Below are 17,700 nucleotides of genomic sequence, written 5' to 3'. Positions count from 1 at the left end.
CTTCCTAAAAGCATTCGCAGTGCTGCAAAAAGAATATCTGGGTTGCCAGAAGAAGAAGAGCAAACAAGTGATGGAAACAAAAGAGGACGATGTGCTTACTGTAAAGACAGGAAAACTCGCTACTCGTGTTGCAAGTGCAGAAAATATCTGTGTTTAGAGCACAGTGCCATCATGTGCAGTGACTGTAAAAATGACATGTGAAGTGAAAAGTCATGGCAAAACTTTCATATCAACAGTAAATTTGTATTTTTATTCCATAATAGGTCTTGTGTGCAATATTACAGTGATTTGTAAAATAATGGCTAGGAATTGAGCAAACAAGAGCGCGAGAAAATTGTGTGTATTAGTGTGTGTGTGTGTGTATATATATATATATAATTTTTTTTTCAAACATTTTGTATTGCTGCAAAGGTATTATACAAGTTGGATGGAGGAATATTGAATCGAATAAATTTCATAAATGGGACGAGCTGTGAACTGTAAAGACAGGAAATCTCACTACTCATGTCGCCAGTTCATAAAAATTTATATATCTTTTTAGAGTAAAATGTGTTTATGTAATGACTGTAATGATCCTGTGTGCAGTTTAGTTAGTTATTGCTTCTCCCATAAAGGTGTGACAGAAGTTTCAAGTCAATTGTAATTGAACATTTCTGTTTTTTATGCTTTAGTGAAATATTCTGCAAAATAATGTAGTCTTTTACAAAAAAAAAATATCTGAAAATTTGTACTCCATTTTTTAAAAGTGTATGATTGCGTATATAGTACGTCAATTGTATCACAATTACTATAACAAATATTAAAAGACATAGTCAAAATAATAACTTTTTTTCAGCATATTTATTTATGGGCCTGAGAGACCCAACCCGATCAATTATGTAACTTTTTTTAACCCGTGCACTGGCGGGTTAATAATGTTCGCAGGCTTTTATGGCCATTGTCTGAAGTAGCTTGGCTTCTGGGTTGTAGCCGTGTAATTCACCAACGTTTCGGTTGACTTTGCAGTCGCCATCATCAGGGAGCTGTTACCTACTGTACAGTACTCTACAGTACAGTACAGTACAGTACAATAGGTGATTGCTCCCTGATGATGGCGACTGCAATGTCGATCAAAACATTGGTGAATTATTTGCCAAGTACACGGCTACAACCCAGAAGCAAAGCTACTTCACATAGTTCTATTGATAATTCTTTTCTACTGTATTATGTTTTAAAATATAATATTACAAACTTTTGATCCTATTCATCCTGTTTTATGGTTCTATAGTATTTGACCACAATATAAATCAGTTCTGTGAAAAGAGCACACAAATAATGAATAGTTAATGTATTTGTTGAATAAATTATTTCGTCAGTAAAATGAGACAATTATTTTTCACTGATAAATTAGACTATCGCTGATCTGTTTTATAATTATTTAAGATAAAGATACATTAAAATACATTAGTGTTATAATGTTGCAATACATGTATAATTGCAATAGCAAATATGAAACCCATAGATAAAATTAATAGAGTTAACAGTTCCTAACCACAATCATTGTTTACTTTAAACTTCATTGTAAATAGGTTTGGCTTCTTGACACACTCAACTGTTTTAAAAGAAAATCGTGCCACCAAAATTTTTCACATTTATTGTAATTAAATTACATCTCTAACCTCTTAATCGTTTCATACCACTAACTTATAACTACATGTGACAAAATGTAGCAACGGTGCAATAATTGCCATCCGAAATGTGTGTTCATACTCAAAGGTTAAAGTATGTACCTTTGCAACATCAATTTTGGGCGTTTAAATGAAAAGGTTGTGTTTGTGCTCATGTAGCTTCTTCCTGTGGTAATCTCCGCAAACTTCGTTGTTTACCGAGTCTCATGTGGGGATAATGTGTGTTCGTAATCACTCCGCTGTCCCAGACGCCAATTTTGTTACCCCGGCCATCAATGTGGTGTGTTGGCCACGGCATACATACTCGACATACGCGGAACGAGGGTGAAGGGACAAAACCTTTCATTAAACCCCGAGGAAGCAAATCATCCACAAGAGGAAAACAACTCCACTCAGCTGGGAATGAAACCCAGTAGCTCTAGGCCACCGGCCAAGCAGTCCTGACGCGTCCCGGCACAGGACTAGAAGACTGGCTGGAAGCCACGTGGCGCGACGGTGCAGGTGAACTAACCGAGTGCCGTAGGCCGCTCCCGGGAAGCTGATGAACACAGAGCTGAGAGCTTGCCGTTTCTCGGGGGAAGAATTCGAGGCCAACGACTCGAGCACAGGGTCAGGGTAGTGCCTGTAACAGTCGGTCCGTTCCATACTTGAGCAAAGACGACATGGTGGGTAGCTGTCAAACAGAAACCCAACCTGAAATGCAAGATAATGTTAAACACTACTGACACACTTGGAGAAACAATTAAATTGTTAAACTAAAAATATTAACCTTTGAATGTTAGAATTTCATTAATGGTCATAACCATTATTTAACTTTCAACTCTAATCAGTCAATTTTTTTTCAAAACCATCTACTTATTTTTTAAGCGAAAAATTTCAATGCCAAATTTTAATGCAACGTTTTCGTGAAACATTGTTGTGAAATATTTCTGATGTGAAAAGAAAAGTGAATAGTTTCTTGGCGAAAGAGATATAGAGACAGCTCTATGCTATATACGTTGCTGGGCGCGTTTTCGTTCCCCTCTTTGAGCAATGATTCGCACCCTGCCCAAAAAAAAAAATAGAACTGAGCGAGATAGATTAATGAAAGAATAAGACTGAGTGTGTGCACATGTGCGTGTTTCAGAAAATAGATATAGGTATCCTATACAGTCATCTGTGAGTGCCTTGAAATTTATATTTGCTACCAGCATGCTCGCGTTCCTCCTTGTTCAACCAGCAGCGTAGAGAGCAATGTTGAGACAGTCCCTGCATTTCCCACATTGATAGCGCTACCTGTTCTGAATTCCATATTTTGTTCGGAGATTTGGCATGTTTTAAGTGGCAGATTTGTTTGAAGAAACAATAACACGTACAGTTTTTCTATTGGTGTATTTCAACAAGGAGTAATATTTATTGTTAACTAATCATTACTGATTGATCAATAATTATTGATATTCTGAGCAGTTATTTTGAAGTGAGTAATAATATTGTTAATTCATATTTATTAATTATTTTTATTTTAATCAAATTTCTAATAAATACAAAAATTTAATTTTTTTAAATTATTGAAAAAGAAATGAAAGCTAAAAAAACCACACTGTGTTATTTTTAGAAAATTGTTTTCTTTCTCTCTCTGACATTTTACTATCGAGGTTTTAATTACCAAAGAAGTTTCATGTCTCTCATGTGTACTGAGTTACACGTGCCCTTTTTTTAATTAGATATTTTTGTTAGTGTATCCCAAGTAATAATTGAAAACATGCAAATATCACACCATGATATAGCAGATAGTTGTTAAAACCATAACTCTAATATTTGAAGAATTATTCCAAATTTAACCTAAAAACAAATCGGTAGGCTCCCAAAAAAATAACTATTGAACGGTAAGCACACGGTCACTTTTCATTCACTAAAGACTGATTCAAAAGACAGGGGCTCAGTTTTTTATGTAGTTATTTCTTTCGAAAACATTTATTCATATATTAAAGATCCTATTTATTGAATTACCCACACACTCTAAATGACTTATTTTGTATGTTGTTTTTAGTTCATTGGATGTTTGTCTATTTTGTCAGAAACAGGAAATTTTAAGCCTTTAAATAGATACAATTATTTCAATAGAATTTTTGCTTGAATTGGTTTCAAGTGAAATTGTCAGAAACAAGTTTTTTAATTAATCAAAATTATACAGGCATAGTATTTTCTTCAAATTTCACAGGAGCCCAAAAACAATTAATGCAAAATATGACAAAAAAAAATTAAAATTAACAAAACCTAAATAGTTTCTTAAGGCAGTTAAACTTTATTTTGAAATTAATTTGTTTATCTGATTATACATATAAAAAGAGAGTATTTTTAATCAAAATCACAATTTTGTTGTACAAAATGTGTGTACATACTATTTGCAAAAAACTAATCTTCATTTCACAATTAATCTACTTGTCTTTATTATTTTAGGTACACTTTTTTCATTAAATTTTTTTTTGTGAACCAGTCCCATAACTAATAATCAAAAACCATTAGTTGACTTGAAATAGTGATTCAAATATCAAATTATGTTTTGAATACTCAAAGCACCTAGGAATTAACATAATTGCTTATTTTTATCTTGTGAAGGAAGCGGCACATGAAAGAACACCCCTGTCACGTGGGAGAATGCTCCCAGCAAGGAGAAGGGCGTACGACCAGCAAGCAGGCCGGGCCACAACCAGGGGGGCTGTCAGCCGGGCGTCGCGGCCTTGGGTATTACTTCTCGTCCCACTTGAGCAGCGCGAGCAGCCCGTCGACCAGCTCCTCCTTGGCCGCGGTCGCCCGCCCCGGGCCCTCCACGACGCCCGCGAAGCGCGACAGCCCCGCGGACACCTTGCGGGTGGGGCGCCCCAGCCAGTGGTTCCCCACGCCGTGGAACCCCTGGCCGGACGCGTGCGTCCTCCCCACGTCGCCGGTGTTGGACAGCTGGTGCACGTCGATGCCGTCTCTCCTGCCGGGCAACACACGCCTTCCAGGTGCACTCTGGCATCGACTTAGCAGTGGTTTCTCCACGAAACCGGTAACAATTTAGAAGGGTGGCACTGTGACATTCCCACCCCCCTCCCTCTCCCACAGGGCTATCGAGAACAATTCGAGGGCCTGGGGGCAAATAATAAAGTTGGCCTCCTCTCCATTTTATAGTGTACTATTACTCAAAACCAACAATTAAAAAAAATAATCCTAAGGCTGTAAATGTTACAGTGGCTGTGACCTGATCGTAGCATTTAAGTTGTACGTTCACAATTAATTCCATAAGCAATGGACTTGTACTTTCATCCTAGTCTCAGGTAAACGCCTGCATAAAAAGAATTTTGAAACTCTACGGAACCCCCTCCCCCCTGGTGCCTGGCCCCCGGGCATTATGCCCCCTCTGCCGCTCCCTCTCAACACTCTAACAACTACAAAATACACTACCTGACCACCTAATACACAGTATATGAATGTAAATTAAAATGGCCACTTTGGTTTTAAATGATTAAATTGTGAAAATTTGTCACTCTGATTCACCTCTGCAACAACAAATGAACAAATTTTTACGCAAGAGAGAGGGATAGTTTCTAGGCCATAGCAATTTTTTTAAAAATTTAACTTCTTTAAGGCAGAGATCACATAAGAAGAGATACTGAAAAAACTTAAAAAAAAAAAAAAAAGTTTATTGACAGTATAACAATTACAGTCATTCCTGAGAATTATATAATTCAATATTAAATGCCAATGACTTCATAGGGGAACCTATATGTACTTTACAGCCACTATTAACTAAGTGTAGTTCAATAAATTATATACTATGCTTTAAAGAAAACAATTTGTGAAATTTGAACAATAGAAAAATGTTATGGCCAGAAAATGTTTAAGACATAAAGGCTTTTGCTTTCTGCCTTAAAAATAACCAGTGTTAAACATGTTTCAATTGTTAACAAATTATGACACGTAGCTTTAATATTTAAATGCCTTATTCACTAAAAGAAAACCATATAACAATTCGACAGACATATGCCCTTGCTCGTTTACGCTGAATGCCATAGAAAAACCTCAAAAGTCAAGTTAACAAATATTCAAGAGTGTTCAGATTAGCTGGAATGTAGGTATGTACTACATATTGCAGCTTTGTGAATGCTAGTTTTTTTTGTTTATGCAAAGAAAATATCAAATTTAATGTTTAAAATATTCACTAATCAAATCAAATTCCTATAAAAAAAACTGTATTACAATTATTTCATAAAATACAGGATTGAAGTTAAAAAAAAAAATTTGCTAAGCATGGCCTCAAAAGCAAAGTATCTGTATACGGGGTGAGTATTAATAGGTACAGGTATCCCTCTCTCCCCTGCAGTGGCGTAGCCAGGATTTGTGTATGGGGGTGTTAAGAAGCATAACCCCCCCCCCCCCCCGTATTAAAGAGGGGGGTCCGGGGGGTCCTCCCCCGGGAAAATTGGGATTTTAAGGTGTAAAATAGTGCTATTTTAGCAGTTTTCGGTACATAAATTTAAATATTGTAATGGTAAAAATTGTATATGAATTTTGTTTGAGTGATGAATAAGAAATTTAATTAAAGATTTGGTGCTAAGGGGGGGAGGGGGGTGTTTGAACCCCTAAACCCCCCCCCCCTGGCTACGCCCCTGCTCCCCTGGTAATGCCCCTGATCCTAATGCAGGCAGACGGTGGAAGGCGCTGCGCACCTCACGTCGACGGCCAGCAGGTTGAACCTGCTGTACTCGTGCGCTCTGCTATGCAGGCCGGACAGGTGGGCCCCCGCGTCGCACCCCGCAGCCAGGTACTCCGGCACGAGGCTCCCGCGGCCCTTCGCGTGCGCCGAGGTGCCGCCCATCACGTTGAGCAGGGCTGCGAGCCTGCCCTTCCTGGACATGGCGAACCAGGTGCCGCCTTCGCGCCCCGGCTCCATGTCCCGGCCTGCGACACGGGGACCCCCGGGCTACACAACCCACTTACAGTGCGAGAATCGAATTGGGAAATGCTTCCGTAACCCAAAGTGTAACGTAAAAATCCAAAACAGCTTTATGTCCCACCTGCGCAGTAGCGTAGCCAGGATTTGTGTATGGCGGGGGTTAAGAAACATGGTCCCCCCCCCCAATTAATGCGGGGGGTCCTGCCCCAGAAAAATTTGGATTTTAAGGTGTAAAATAGTGCTATTTGAGCAGTTTTCGGTACTTAACTTTAAATATTGTAATGGTATAAATATTATTAATTTTTTAATAAAAAAATTGTTTGAGTGATGAAGTAATAAATTAATTATAGATATTTTAATCAATCCAAGTGCCTTGTCCACATCCACTCAAAATCATAAATCATGCTCGAAGCTCGACAATACAAAAAAATGGAATAAAAATGGTTGGGTTTCGGCAGAACTGGCCTATTCCTGGAAAAAATTAGCTTTAGCTTGAAGAATTACCCAGTCACCATCTGCTTATAATTACCGCGCTGGCGCTAGTTAAATACAATCGGTGTAAGATATTTGTAAACTTGGGACCCGTCACGGTGTCACAACCTTGTAGCTTCTGCTCGCGACAGGGGTAGGGGAAGGGAAGGAGAATCGGTAGGGCTCGCTTACTCTATCCCCTCCAGTGCAGTGGCCGGTGATAGCAGTAAGACACCCAGGCTTATAGCTAATCTGCTTTCAGATAAGAAAAAAAATGGTGGTTAAGTGGGGTGTTAGAACCCCTAAACCGCACATCCCCCCCCCGGCTACGCCCCTGCACCTGCGACACTAATTCAGTTGCATTTTCAAATGTAAATGGAATTCCATGAATAAACATAGACGATGGAGGATGTCAAACATTATAACAACTTATAATTATTCATACACCACAGTAAATCTATGTAACTAACTGAAAACAATAATTTATTCTTTGAATATTCAAACTCATGGTAAAAGTTCCATATCACGTATCCAAGTTTATTCCTTCATCTTGATAGCATGCAAGGGCGCCCATATGATAATTTGTAGGGGGGGGCCAGACTTAGGGGTATGAAGTATTTTTAATATTTTGGAAGACTTAACTGCGGCTTGTTACTAGCCATAAAATAGTTCCAGTTCTGACCCTGTTAAAATTTTTTGTCCTGTTACTAAAATAATAGACCACAGTACTCATTCGCCATAAAAAAATCTTTATTGGCTACTTTATTAATTAAATATTAACTATTTTATTGAAACAAATGAATTTTTAGAAACACAAATGCAGGAATAGAGTCCTTATACTTTTGAAGCGTCTCGGGTACACGGATATCAAGAATACAGTCCTTCAACTAATTGCTCTCTTTACCCCTAAATAAATGTCGCGTACAAATTAAATTAAAATAATTATAAAGTTTAAAACGTGTTGATCAAAAGATTCAACTTTGGGAGAGAAACGATTTGAGTATGTTATCACAGTCAGAAAACAGTTGTTTTTAAATGTAACACCTGAACTACGCTTATAATTACAGTCAAAAATTGTTTCACAATTAAATGAATATTACTATGTTTCGATATGAATCATAATTGCTTATCATTTAAAATTAGCACAGATGGATTCAGTAGTAAAGCACAGAAAAAATTAGTTTATTATTAAACTAGACTATTTAACCAAACAGTATTTAGATGTTAAGGAATTAAGTGACACCAAAACCAATGAAAATAATCGAAAATTTCTAAATGCTGACATAACTCATATATCAGCTTTCCACAGAAGAGTTTAGTTCGGCGCAATTAATCCACACAAAACAACTGGACATACTATGTCGACGCGTATTTTAAGAATATAAGAAGATCCACATCGCAGTATAATTTTTTTTTTTCGTGTCGTGTGGTGCGGGCCCCCATTTGTGGTGCGGGCCCATAGGCTACAGCCTAGATAGCCTGCGCGTAAATACGGCATTGATAAACCCTTAAATAACATGTTCAGAACTTAACTTCAGAATTAAGAGTACATTAGAACCTCGATTTTACGGAGCCCGGACTGAACGAAGCCGCGATTTTACGAATACATTTTTTTCAGGAACCATCTAAAATTCGGAAAATTTGACACCAAAATATATTTTTAAAAAAATTAAAAAAACACTATGAAAACATATAAAGATATTAATTTTTAATGCACAGCGTATTCATATTTTAAAGCTAATACAACAGCCATTTACCGTTAGTGAATATTGTATAAGTTATTGCGGCATCAAACTCAAAATCGAAAAGAAAAAATGGACTAGGTACACTTTATTTGTCGCAAAGTTCGAAATTTCTTAGATTGAAAAATTATGCCAAGGCTGTAAAAATATTTATTTTACCGCAAATGAACTATACTCAACATTCCTTACCCATTCCAACATTTCCAGCTCGTGAACATAGCAACTGAGCTTGAAACCTTGAGAAGCGTGAGAGAAAGAAACGATATTGAGTAGCTACTTCCTCTCCTTTCCGCTAATATCCAGCAACCCAAGCCATTAGGCATTATCTTGACAATTTTCGCATTAATTACCTTCGCTGCATCGGTTTCCCAGTAAAAAACGCTCAAAAATGGTATAAGTGACGCAGCAAGTAGACGTGACGAGCGGATTTTCAACTAAGCTTTTTTTTAACTTACTATACAAACAAATAATTCCCTATGGCTATCACAAATTCAAGGGCTTCTCGCACTAAAATGTACTGTGTTTTTAATGAATGTCTGTCGTTAAAGAGCAGCGTTTTTTTTCACCAAATAAGCCTATGATTAAAGACCGTAAAAATTCGCGGATTCCTTTCGAGACAGGCTGGAATCCAAACTCGTTTAGCTTAATGCTGCGTCAGTGATTGGACCGCAATTTACCTGAAGGACTCTGAGCCAATGGCAAACACTCAACAAAAGAAGTATCGAATCATAAGAATCGCAGTAAACAGTTTCCCCGAGTCGGTAGCCAATGACCATGTGATAGTTGCCAGAGTACATAGGAGAATCGTTTAGTCTATCCTAGTGGTCATTGAAACCGCGAATTTTTCCAGTCCCTACCTATGATCACTTTTATGAAACAGTACAGGTGTACACTGAACTGTGTGCTTGTTCTCCTCGATTATGTTACTAAAAGTGCGTTCATTAATATTTTTCAAGCTGATTTGTTAAAGATTAACTGATAAATATGATAAGGTGAAGTCCATAAAAATGCAAGGCAGGGAATTCTTCCAGCTCATCAACCCGACCCTGGATAGTCTCGTCTGTGTTCAGTCGTCTCTGGCAAGGAGTGGACAAGTTTGCAAACTCAAATATAAATTTATTTTAGTAACACGCGTCTTACGAAAAGGAAAGATATCCAAGAAAGGCATGTCGGACAACCTACTGTCACCACACAAAAGTTAACATGATGCAATGCGTGGTGCAACTGTGTTTAGTCGCTGTGATGTCGCTTTTATATCACTCGTGCAATGAAGCAAGTTGTGGAATGTTAAAAAAAAAAATAAGGGGAGGGCAGAGGGCAGACAGCAGTCATTGTTTTTACTATTTAATATTATATATATTCCGTTCAATAAATTATAACATGTATCTTCACAGGGTGGGGTGTTTGAAATTTTATGAAGATAACGATTTTACGAATGCAATCCAAGCGACTGTGAGCATACGTAAAATCGAGATTCCAGTGTAAATTGCTTTCGAGTCTACTGAAGGTAGCGGAATCCTTATCCCTTTAAACACTTTTGAAGGGAAAAAGTGGTTTTCCTCTAAATTAAAAATTCCAACATAAATTTTACGTTGTAGACTTTTCTGAACAATAATTCTTATTTGAGTAACTTTAAAGGTGTTAGCTTACCTTAAAAATTGTGAATATTCTGAGCGGATGTGACGAATGAGGAAAACTAAGAAACACTACATAATAACAATGGTTTTTATCTTTACACTTTTCACTTATTTATTTGCACTTAAGTTATTTATACTGACTGAATACACTAAACTAAATCTAGACCAGATGCATTAAACTGTAGGTAGACCTAAAGACTATTGAAAAATCTCTGTTTTGAGATGTTATTTGTGAACATACACATTATTATGACGAAAAAGTAGCAAAACATTTCGCCGTCTACAAGCACATGTCAACTGTCGCGTCGTCTAACTCTGACTGGTCTAAATCTGTTGTGTTGTGTTATCGCGCGAGCTTGGGTAGGAATACGAAGGGGAATGACTCGCCACGGGCGTTGCGCTTGAACAGCGTTTTCTCCCTGTACACAACACCTTATATCGCAGCAGCAGAAACTAATGCTTGAACTAACATAACAAATGAAATAGACATGTAAAAAACGATATACAATAATATCTTCGTGTTGAATCACTTCTACATAATACCGAATTTAAATAATTTTCTTTAAAGTAAAACACCTGACTACACTATATTTTTTTCCTTCCCTGAAAGCTAGGGGGGGGCCACGGCCCCCCCCTGCCCCCGGGTATGGGCGCCCTTGATAGCATGATCATTTAGGTATACACTGATCCTTTGGTACATACAGTTGCAGTTTTAATTTAGTAAGTTGAAAGATGCTGGACATAATCTTAAGTTGAATTCAAAAAGAGAAAAAAATCTTCACAAAACCTGAAATTGTGATATAACAGTACGTACTAAGTTAAAACAGCAAGCATCATGTAGGCCTACCACACAATCAATATATACACGATTATGTCATCAGGATCAAGGCATAAATTTGAATACATGCTACAGAACTAGGTATTACCATAATATTTTATTAAAAAGATTTTTTTTAATGATTTGCTGTAGCCTACATTATAAAAATTATTTTTAAAAAATATCCATTCACATTAATGGTTACTAATTTCATATTTCACACTTGGTCAATTTTATTTTCATTTCAAAAATTTAAAAGGAGAAATAACTACTTTAACTAGTACCTACAGTATGCTATAAAGTAATGAGTGCAATTCTCAAAGAAGTAAAAAAAATTTTCATGTAGGTACCTCCAATGATGGTAGGAGATTCATCCCAAAAATGGGCTTGCTTGGCTGGTCGTTTGTAACTTTCATCTCGGTTGGTGGCTAGAATCAGTCGAAACTGACCGGCTTCAGCGTCAGGGTTGGTGTAAAGAAATATTACGCACATATCACCTGAAAAATGTCAAAATATTAATAATTAGGTTTGCAACACAAAAAAAAATTGTAACTATTTATATATTTTTTTAAATATTGTATAACAGGTTTTAAAACTTTATACAACCTACAGAATCCAGAAATAAATAATAATTTGCACACTGTATTTATTCTTAAAAGTTTGATTATGTACCTACCGTACTGTTTCATTTGGAATGCCTTGGTTAAAACTTAAAATTGGTACGCAAGGAGTTGAAATAAGATTGTTCTTATAATTACTGGTAATTGAATTCAAATGTGGATTTTAATTTAAAGTTTATTTTACTCAAAATAATTAAAGAAATTAAAAAATAAAAAAAAGTAGGATAATCCAATGCACTAATAATATGAAGATTCAGAAATCAACCATTATTTAAAGAATGTTTTCATAAATTTTACTTGGCTGCCTTACCACAAAAAAAATCTGTTATGTAAGTTATAAAAACCGAGTTTTAGAGTTATTAAAAAATATTTTCAGTCTTTTACTCATAAATTGCTCTAATATTCATGGCTTGGCTACATTTGAAAAAAAAAAAATATATTGGTCATAATTGAGTTTAAATAAAATATACTTAACTTTATTTCAAACATAATAAAATTTTTGAAGCTACTGATTTTAATCAAAATAATAACCCCAATAGAATGCGTTCGGGAGGAGTTAAACTTATCAGGCCCGCAACTTTCAAATGTGTGTAAAAAAAAACCACACACACCTCCCTAGTGAATACAGGCATAGAGTAAATAAAGTACTAATACAGTAGACTTGCTCATAATAGTTCGCGACCGGGAGCGCTCCTTTTAGTTCGCAGCTCCTTGGCGAACTAGGTCGCTCTTTTAGTTCGTCCGCTCCCATCTCGAATTCAAAGAAGACAGGTCACAGATAGTTCGTTCGCTTTGCCACCGCTACTGCAGGCGATCTTCTTTGTATGTTATAATAGTTATTTTTTATAATGATCAGTGTTGTGAACGCCTAGATTATTATCCTTTTTTGGGTTATTATACATCAAATGAGTAAATAAAACAATAATTTACATAATTGGGTAAAATGGCGTATATAACAGTTCTGTTTTTATTCTTCAATAATTAACATACACTATAATCGAAAAATTTTAACTTATAAAAGGATTTATTTTATAGCTAGTTTAAGAAATATTATTTATGAAATACGTTCATTTTAGTGAATAAAATACCGTTTTTTGAATATACAAACTATATTTTTTTTAAAGAAATAATCAACAAAAAATGCGTTATTATGTACAGGCTACAAATTTACGTAAATTATTAAGAAAAAAGACCCATTAGTCTTCTAATTTGTTACCTTACAATTAGACATAGAAAAACTAATAAAAACTCTTAGGTAAGATTGTATGCTAATATTGCTTAAGAATGTGTATGTTCATTAGGACCTTTATATAATTCACTAAATTTAGCAAGTTCAAAACACTTAACATACACTATAATCGAAAAATTTTAATTTCTAAAATAATTTATTTATTAGCTAGTTTAAGAAATATTATTTATGAAATGTGTTTATTTTAGTGAATACGGTATCGTTTTATGCCTATAAAAATACAAATTTTAATTATTTTTTTTAAGTTTTAGAAATAATCAACAAAAAATGGTTTGTCTGTCGGTTTACGGACGAAAAGTTTAACGTGACGTCATAACAAAACATTAATGAAATGATAGCATACTTCTATTAATAAAATTTAATCATTGTTATTGAATTATCACTATTTTGTATTTATACAAAGAAGGAGTGAAATGAAATCTACAATTTAATTGATAAATTTACTTTTATTTGCACTCATTAATTAAAATATGTTTATTACTTTAATGAAGATATTATTTTAACTATAACTTTTATACATGTTTGCTATTTAACTTCTTCCAATCTGTATTATCCTGTTAAGGATAGGACGATGATAGGAAAAGTAGGAAACTAATGGGATTGTTTCAAGTTTAATGTGCCTCGAAAAAGTCAAATCGATGGTTGTTCCAATCGAGTGGAAGAGAGATAGATGCGGCGCAAGCGTAACGTGACAATGTGCGTAACGGGACACTTTTTCGTGCGTGCATCCGGCGTTCATCGATTTATTAGACGTTGTTACGTCAAAAATAAGTTTTTTTAACAATGGTTTTATATAAGTCAAAATTTTAATATTAAAGTTATCAGCTGTCAAAATTATTTTATGAATATTGAAATCATTTTGTAAACACTGATATAACTACCTAATGTAATTATGTCTGACTTGTTCTCAGTATACACCACGGTTTCCCCACCGCGAAGTTACCGTGCTCGGACACGAGTATAAAGCTATCATCTGAAAATGTTTCATTGCAGTAAACATTTGCAGCGATCAAGAGTCAACATTTTTGTAAAGTCAGTATCCATTAGACGTCCGAAATTTCAGCTATCCGACCCGAGCAGATAACGATAGCCAGCCAAAAAGACCAGCGACAAAGCCGTAATTAATACCCGAAAGGGAGAACGAGTGACGACTTTTGATAAGAGCCAGATCATGTGCACAGAACTAAAAGAAGGAGATCGGAAAAAGAACGAACTAATGAACTGAGGAGCGAGGGATCTGGGAACTAGTTCGCGTAGTTCGTCTGTGGGAGCGCTCTTCCGAACTAGTTCGTTCGCGAACTACACAAGTCTATAATACAGGTATAAGTATTTATCGCATGCAGTCGGTGCGCCAGTTTAGGCGATATTAAAAGTGACAAGTCTTAATTATTATTTTATTTATTATTTATTTATCCATCAAAAAGTAGATAGGAAAAAGAAAACAGCATTACAGAAACAAATATGGCCCAAAAAAATGCTCTTTGTGTGGTAGAGAAACTTCTCCGAATGATAAGCACGTAATTAGTAACGGGATACAGTCACAATTTTAGAAAATTTTGTAACCACATTACATTTCGGAACACGCACCCTGCTCTTCACTCTTATGTAACATAACCTTAAAAAACATGTTACTACCTAGAGAGCGATATTTAAAACAATGTTTCTACGGTTTCTCAGCCGTATTTAGTAAGGCAATGATATACATAATATCAAACAGTTCTTACCTCATCAACTACTCCGCAGTACTTTTCAATAAGTCTTTGAAGGCGAAACACTCGCCAAATATGAAACTGATCACGTGTGAAACGAACGTAGAGCTGAACTGAACTCGCAGATATGGTGACTGCGTTACGTCTACGTTACGTGTGATATTTGCGCTACCTGTAGGAAGTGTACATTAACTAAACTTCAAAATCTCCGCCATATTTGAAGTCAAAAGGGTTAACAAAACTTTTGAAATGCAGTCCTCGACGTGTTGGGTTGTGACACGTATGAAAATGACTGTCAATGTGCACTTTAACCTGTAGCGTTATCAGTTACAATCTGAAGGATGCTGTCTGGCAGGTGTTTACCAGACTTTTTATTGCGTAATTATAACAAGGACGCATTTAACTACGATTTACAACTGGTCGTTAATTAAACAATTAAATCTTTGTTGGAACAGCTAATCTGTGTAGTTATTTAAGCTAATGAAATTCCTAGTTATTAGTTCATGCTGCAAAAATTAATAGTTCTGTTTTTGAAACATTTAATTAAATACACTCATCACCTTAGTGAAATAAAAAATATTTATCATTAGGTACCCACTATGCATGAACTGTTAGTTGTACCTGCAATCAGCCTAACATGGACGTACCGGTGTTAAGTTTTGAACTAGTTATGTTAATAGTGGTTGCCACCACGTGAGGGCACGTGGACCCGGCTAGAGGCTCTTACTCAAAGCGTTACGTGGCCCATGTGAGGCGAGATATTTGCCCTCCTGATCTCGAATTTAGCACCTGTTCCTAACCCAGCCCGCTCTCAGTGTCGGGCACGCTTCTACCTAACCGCAGTGGGCTCTTAGGGCGTCCCACATGCCGCTGGCTGGGTTAAGGACCCACGTGGCCCCCCGAACACAAAGACACGTGAATTAATTAAGCTGTATTTTTATTGATACATTACACGTCCTCATACAATCCTCCCTTTACACAGTTAAAACGCCCGAGGCACGAATCTGTGAGGAGGCGGACCACACACGTGGCCGCCTCAAGCTTTTACGTAAAACGCAGGTGGTGAAAAACTCCTGAGAGTATAAAAATTAATAATCACACAGCCCCACCGACCGAGAGAGGCCCCGAGGATGAGAAAGAAAACGATTTGAATTATTTAAATTAGCAGAACTACTTATCGGTGAGACAACGGTGATGTCCTCCGGGTGTCTGCAGAGACGTCAGCTCTCGGCCGGCTGTAGAAGGAGACTAGGGCGAGACAAGGCTCGCGGCAGGAAACATGGCGCCCTTCGCGCCGAACACAATTACCGTTAACATCTTTGCGACTGCGTGCCCCGGGTTATTATAGAAAATAACAGGAACTCTTTATAAATTTAACATACACACATCCACGACCCGACCGTCTGTAATAATTACTTGTGCATGAAATTAGTTTGAATAAAGTTATATATTAGTTCCGTCGTCGCCCGCTAGGGAGCGTCCTTGGCCGTGTTTGCACTTACTTTATTAAAAGAATATTATATTAGAAAACAAAAGACACTCACTTGACTGACCTGTCGTGACACTGTTTAGGGGTGAAAAGAAAATTATGGTTATGTTGTAAGGGCTGATTATTCATCAATAATAATGATCGCTGGCTTTCGTAGCCCTTGTTCGAAGCTTTTGAATTTAATTGAACCAAACCCTGTGCTGCTATTGGACACAAACTCGGTACCAAGCATGCCCCCTACTTTCCTTTTTCCTTCCTGAATTATACAACATTTCTTCCAACACAGTGCTAATTTATTTAATCCCCCAGTCATTCTTGTGACCAGAGTTTTTTTTTCCCCTTTTAGTCTCCTTCTCTAAAGTGTTTTCTGGAGTTCTCCCTCTCTCTACTACTCTAGATGTGTCAAAAATGAAGAGTAAAAGGATAAAAAAAAACAAAAATGTGAAAATATGAGAATAAAAAAACATGACCAAGCATCATTTATAGAACCCATTATCACAATTTAGTATTCAGCCTCACCTCCATTCCTTCACCTCCTCCATCTTGAATCAAGTAAAAAAAAAAAATGTATGTAAATATTCAACACAATTATCATCCAAATCAGCCTTCACTAATTTCTCAAATCACTTCAACACATGCTAAAGCTATGAATCAGCCCAGCTACATTTAACATAAAAAAAACAAACTTAAATAATCATTGATAGTGATAGAACTGCATACATTCAAAAACGAGAAAATGCATTAGCCACACTATTGGAAATTTTTTTACCTGCACATACTAAATAATCGTGGAACATTTTAACATGCATGGCTTTTTAAGTATTCTGATGTTGTAGTCTGCAAATACCTATATGTAAGTATATTTTACATAGATAAGTATTTATAACTTAAGCACAACATAAAAATAAAAATTGGCATGCTCAAAAAAAAAAATTGTAAGCGAAATAAATTAATGCTAGCAACACACCTTGATTCTGGCAACGCTAGTACTTGGACGGCTGAGCACACAATCATAACAGTGTTAGAGTGTATCGAGTGTCCAAGTGATGTGTTGAGCTTTTTTCCATAAGACTTCTAAGTGCAGGGAATCAAGTTTCAAGGATTTCTTTTGTTTGTGTTTGTTATTATCACTTTATGTTGAGCAGCACCTTTGACTGTTGATAACAGTCGGGTTGTTAAAGCGTAACGCTGCCACATTGTGTGATAACCACAGAGTAAATTAAACAACAGTAAACGAGAATCCATTGTGATAAGCTGCAAGTATATAATTTCACCCATAACTTACATATTGTGTTATACTACTGTATTATGGCTCACGAGTTTCACTTCAGATCTTTGTACTCAACATTTATGGTGCAAACAAACCTTGAAGTATGGAAAT

The 17,700-nt window shown here is 36.3% G+C and overlaps 1 protein-coding gene across 4 annotated transcripts in view; it reads right to left on the bottom strand.

Annotated features, from left to right (window-relative positions):
• Positions 1-17,364, bottom strand: part of LOC134537519 (transport and Golgi organization protein 2 homolog) — a 127,557-nt gene extending 110,193 nt beyond the window's left edge. Inside the window, exons 1-5 of one of the 4 annotated variants that reach the window (XM_063378037.1) lie at positions 17,287-17,364; positions 11,603-11,749; positions 6,359-6,590; positions 4,399-4,629; positions 2,179-2,289 (exon numbers count right to left, since the gene is read on the bottom strand). In XM_063378037.1, the coding sequence (XP_063234107.1) occupies positions 2,179-2,289; positions 4,399-4,629; positions 6,359-6,590; positions 11,603-11,744 (716 nt within the window). In that variant the 5' untranslated portion in view covers positions 11,745-11,749; positions 17,287-17,364. Of the gene's footprint in view, positions 1-2,178; positions 2,290-4,398; positions 4,630-6,358; positions 6,591-11,602; positions 11,750-14,845; positions 17,043-17,286 lie in introns of those variants that run through there. The other 3 variants (XM_063378035.1, XM_063378034.1, XM_063378036.1) reach the window with 3 other exon arrangements.
• Positions 17,365-17,700: the final 336 nt, after the last annotated feature.

Source organism: Bacillus rossius, chromosome 12 (assembly GCF_032445375.1).
Source record: "Bacillus rossius redtenbacheri isolate Brsri chromosome 12, Brsri_v3, whole genome shotgun sequence".
Lineage (NCBI taxonomy): Eukaryota > Metazoa > Arthropoda > Insecta > Phasmatodea > Bacillidae > Bacillus > Bacillus rossius.
The sequence above is the reverse complement of the archived record's forward strand: the minus strand, read 5'-3'. Positions and strand labels throughout refer to the sequence as shown.